General features: G+C 41.7%; 1 protein-coding gene across 1 annotated transcript; it reads left to right on the top strand.

Moving 5' to 3' along the window:
- Positions 1–2163: 2163 nt before the first annotated feature.
- Positions 2164–3862, top strand: LOC139188242 (uncharacterized). The gene is made up of 2 exons (XM_070805451.1): positions 2164–3322; positions 3631–3862. The coding sequence occupies exons 1-2, from the start codon at positions 2239–2241 to the stop codon at positions 3666–3668; spliced, it is 1122 nt and encodes a 373-aa protein (XP_070661552.1). The 5' UTR covers positions 2164–2238; the 3' UTR covers positions 3669–3862.
- Positions 3863–4476: the final 614 nt, after the last annotated feature.

The raw sequence follows: 4476 nt of genomic DNA, 5'->3' as shown, positions 1-4476 counted from the left end.
GACTATCAGGAAACCTTTGCTCCAGTTGCAAAGATGAATACCATTAGAGTTCTGTTATCTCTTGCTGCTAATCATGATTGGCCTCTGAGGCAATTTGATGTGAAAAATGCTTTTCTGCATGGAGATTTAGAGGAAGAGGTATACATGGATTTTCCACCCGGGTACGGCATTGAAAACTCTAGTGGGAAAGTGTGTAGACTCTAAAAGGCATTGTATGGTTTGAAACAATCACCAAGAGCGTGGTTTGGACGCTTCACTCAAGCCATGAAGAAGTATAGATATCGACAAGGGAACTCATACCATACTTATTCATTAAGCGTAAGGATGATAAGGTGGCTTTACTCATCATATATGTGGATGATATGATTGTTACAGGTGATGATACGGAGGAGATTGAACAGTTACAAGGATACTTATCTCTGAGTTTGAGATGAAAGATCTTGGAGGGCTCAAGTACTTCCTCGGAATTGAAGTTGCTAGGTCTCGAGAAGGCATATGCTTGTCACAACGAAAGTATGTATTGGACTTATTGTCAGAAACTGGTATGTTGGTGTGTAAACCAACTGATACCCTGATTGTGCAAAATCATCACCTTGCAATTTATCAAGATCAAGTTCCAACGAATAAAGAAAGATACCAAATGTTAGTTGGAAGGTTGATTTACTTATCACTTACAAGACCTAATATTGCTTATGCCGTAAGTATGGTAAGTCAATTCATGCATGCACCAAGTGAAGATCACATGACAGCAGTGATGCGGATTCTTAGTTACTTGAAGGGGCTCCTGGAAAAGGATTAATGTACAAGAAGCATGGACACATGGAGGTGAAAGGGTATACTGATGCGGATTGGGCCGAGAATATTACTGATCGGTGATCTACATCAGGTTACTTCATGTTTGTAGCTGGTAATCTAGTAACATGGAGAAGTAAGAAACAGAATGTCGTGGCTAGATCGTCAGCAGAGGCAGAGTACAGAGGAATGGCATATGGTATTTGTGAGCTTCTATGGCTTCGGATCTTACTCACTGAGATAGGGTTCAAACCTAAGGGACTATGGTGTTGTATTGTGATAATCAAGCTGTGTGAGAAATTGCTAACAATCCAATACAACATGATAGAACCAAGCATGTTGAGGTAGACAGGCACTTCATAAAAGAGAAGTTGGAGGTTAAGCTCGTTGACATTCCGTTTGTTAGGACGGAAGAACAGTTGGCTAATATCCTAACCCATGCAGTTTCCGCTGCGAGATTTCAGGACTCACTGGACAAGTTGGGGCTAGGTGATATCTACGCTCCAACTTGAGGGGGAATGTTGACTTGAGTCCTTGTTCAATTAGGAATGTAATTAATTATTTGATTGTATTTCCTAGTTGGCTAGGATTTGGTCTACTTATTTTTCTTTCTTTTCTTGTACCGCAAGAGATGCGGATTGTATGTATATAAATATTTCCTCCTAGATGGAGAAGAATACTGATTTGAGAATTAAACCCTAAACATGGAGAAGAATACTGATTTGAGAATTAAACCCTAAACATATATTTTAACTCCATGGGGCCTCAACTTATACAACAATCAGTTAACTGGAGAACTTCCTCTCTTTCTGACCAATAGCTCACTTGTCAACTTAGATGTCGAATATAACCATCTTTCTGGTGAGTTGCTAATCAAGTTTGTACAGAAGTTGCCAAATATTCTCTATCTTCATTTATCTAAGAACGATATGGTAAGCCACCATGACAACACCAATCTTGACCCATTCTTTGCTGCCCTCACAAATTGCACTTCTCTAGAGGAGCTTGAATTGGCTGGCGTGGGACTCGGAGGAATGTTCCCCAGTTCCATCGGCGGGCTTGGTGTCAATTTCACAAATCTTTTGCTGGAAGAAAACCGAATCTTTGGATTAATTCCTCCGGATATAGGCAATCTTTCTAAGCTTGTGGTCCCGAATTTTACATCCAATCGTCTTAATGGAACAATTTCAGTAAACATAATGTTGAAGAAGATCGAGCTTAAAATAGGAATGTTGACTTTGTTTATATTGTAAATAATTCCTTTCCTTCTTTGTGAATGTTTTAGCTTGATTGTAGGAACCATATTAGGCATTTTTGTAACTACAAATAGGCTGTTATGCCTCTTGAATCAATATCAAAAAATCAATTACATATCATTCTTTTACATGGTACTAGAGCATTGATCTGGGCAATAAACCAAACACAACAAAACCCTAGCCGACCTCCATGGCAGACGACAAAGCATCAAGCACGGCCTCAGGAACCCAGTGGGATAATCCCACTCATCAACTATATCTTCATCATTCAGACCAACTCGGTGCTATTCTTGTGCCGCAGCCCTTGGTCGAAGACAATTACAGCACATGGAAACAATCCATGACTATGGCCTTAACGGTCAAGAACAAAATCGGACTCGTAGACGGTTCGATTGAAGAACCAGATGGAAAGAATCTCCATGAATGGCAGCAGTGGAATCGCTGCAATAATCTGGTCCAGACTTGGCTGCTAGGGTCGATGTCGAAAGACATCGCTAGCAGCGTGATCAATTGTAAGAACGCCAGACAGATGTGGCTGGAACTGCAGGAGCGATTCTCGCATGTGAACGTGGTTCAACTGTTCAATATCGAGAATGAGATTCATGATTGTGTGCAAGAAGGTATGTCTGTGGGATCTTACTTCACGAAGTTGAAGGGACTATGGGATGCCCGTGATGCTCTCTGCACTTTTCCGATCTGCACTTGTGGCTCAGTCAAGGAACTGGCTGCATATTTGGACACACAGAAAACTATGAAGTTCCTCATGGGCCTCAATGACTCATATGCAAGTGTTCGCAGCAACACCTTGCTGCAAGATTCGTTACCCACAGTGAACAAGGCATACTCCATTGTTCTGCGGCATGAGAAGCAATCGGAAGTAACAGCAGGAAAAGCTTCGACACAACCGGATGCGGCGGTGTTTGCCGTGAAGAATGCCAACCGTGAATCCGAAGGAGAAAAAGGTGAGTTGAAGTGCACCAAGTGCAACAAGACCAACCACACTGCCAAGACTTGTCGGGCACACCTCAAATGTGCATTTTGTGGCTGGAAAGGTCACACGGCAGAATACTGCCGCAAGAAGAAGGCAGCGGCTGAGGCTAATTTTGGGGCAGTGCTTTCCAAAGGGAATCAAGCAGCAACGTGTTTGACAGCAAGGAAGGAGATGAAGTTCCCGTTTACTGCTGAAGAGTGCAAACAAATCTTGAGTATGCTGCAAAATAAATCCTCATCTGCCAATCATGTTAGTAATTCTGCAACCCATGAAGAACTCTCAGGTAAAGCCTTTTCACTTAACTCTCATGGAAAACAAAGCACTTGGATTTTAGACAGTGGCTGCACAGATCATATGATTTATGATCCTGACATGTTCTCCACCTCGCGGCCTGTCACTAATCACACAGTGGAATTGCCGAATGGGTCCGTAGCACAAGTGACTCACATTGGCAAAGTTGTCTTGTCCCCCAATTTGACCATTGAGAACGTTTTATGTGTCCCGTACTTTAAGTTGAATTTGGTTTCAATTAGCAAGTTAGCCAATTCATCTTGTATTACAATTTTTCTGAACCAATTTTGTATCATACAGGACCTACGTTCGGGGACGATGATTGGGACGGGAATTGAACGGGAGGGCCTCTACTATCTCGATCATACCAAGAAAGGAACATACAATCAGGCACACAAGACCCATCCCATCCTTTGGCATCAACGCCTTGGCCACCCATCTACCAGAGTTCTTCCATTATTTCCTATTACTACTTTTAAACATACACCTTGTGCTACCGACAAGTGCACAATTTGCCCTTTGGCTAAACAAACCAAGCTTCCCTTTTCTTCTAGTTTAATTACTACTCATTCTAGTTTTGATTTAATTCATATAGACATATGGGGTGGTTATAAAATTGCTTCCACTTCGGGTGCAAAGTATTTCCTTACTATTGTTGATGATTACACTAGATACACCTGGATTTACCTTATGCAACACAAATCTGATGCTCGGCCTCTTCTAGTTAATTTCATCAATATGGTTGCCACTCAATTTGATTCCAAAATTAAAATCATTCGTAGTGATAATGGCCCTGAATTCAAAATTGACAATTTCTATGCAGATAAAGGTATCATGCATCAAACTAGTTGTATCAACATACCACAGCAAAATGGGGTTGCTGAAAGAAAACATAGACACTTGTTAAACATGGCACGTGCCTTGCTTATTCAGGCTGGGCTTCCAACTCATTTTTGGGGGGATGCCATCCTCACATCCGCTTATCTCATCAATCGTACACCTACCCCTCTTCTCAATGGCAAAACCCCGTATGAAACATTGTTTAACAAAACTCCCAGTTATTCCCATTTGCGTGTTTTTGGTTGTTTATGCTTTACTTCTACCCATGCCCAAACTCGTTCCAAATTGATCCCCGCGCCTCTCGGT

This window comes from Malus domestica, chromosome 09 (assembly GCF_042453785.1).
Source record: "Malus domestica chromosome 09, GDT2T_hap1".
NCBI classification, from domain to species: domain Eukaryota; kingdom Viridiplantae; phylum Streptophyta; class Magnoliopsida; order Rosales; family Rosaceae; genus Malus; species Malus domestica.
This window is presented reverse-complemented; position numbering and strand designations above follow the sequence as displayed.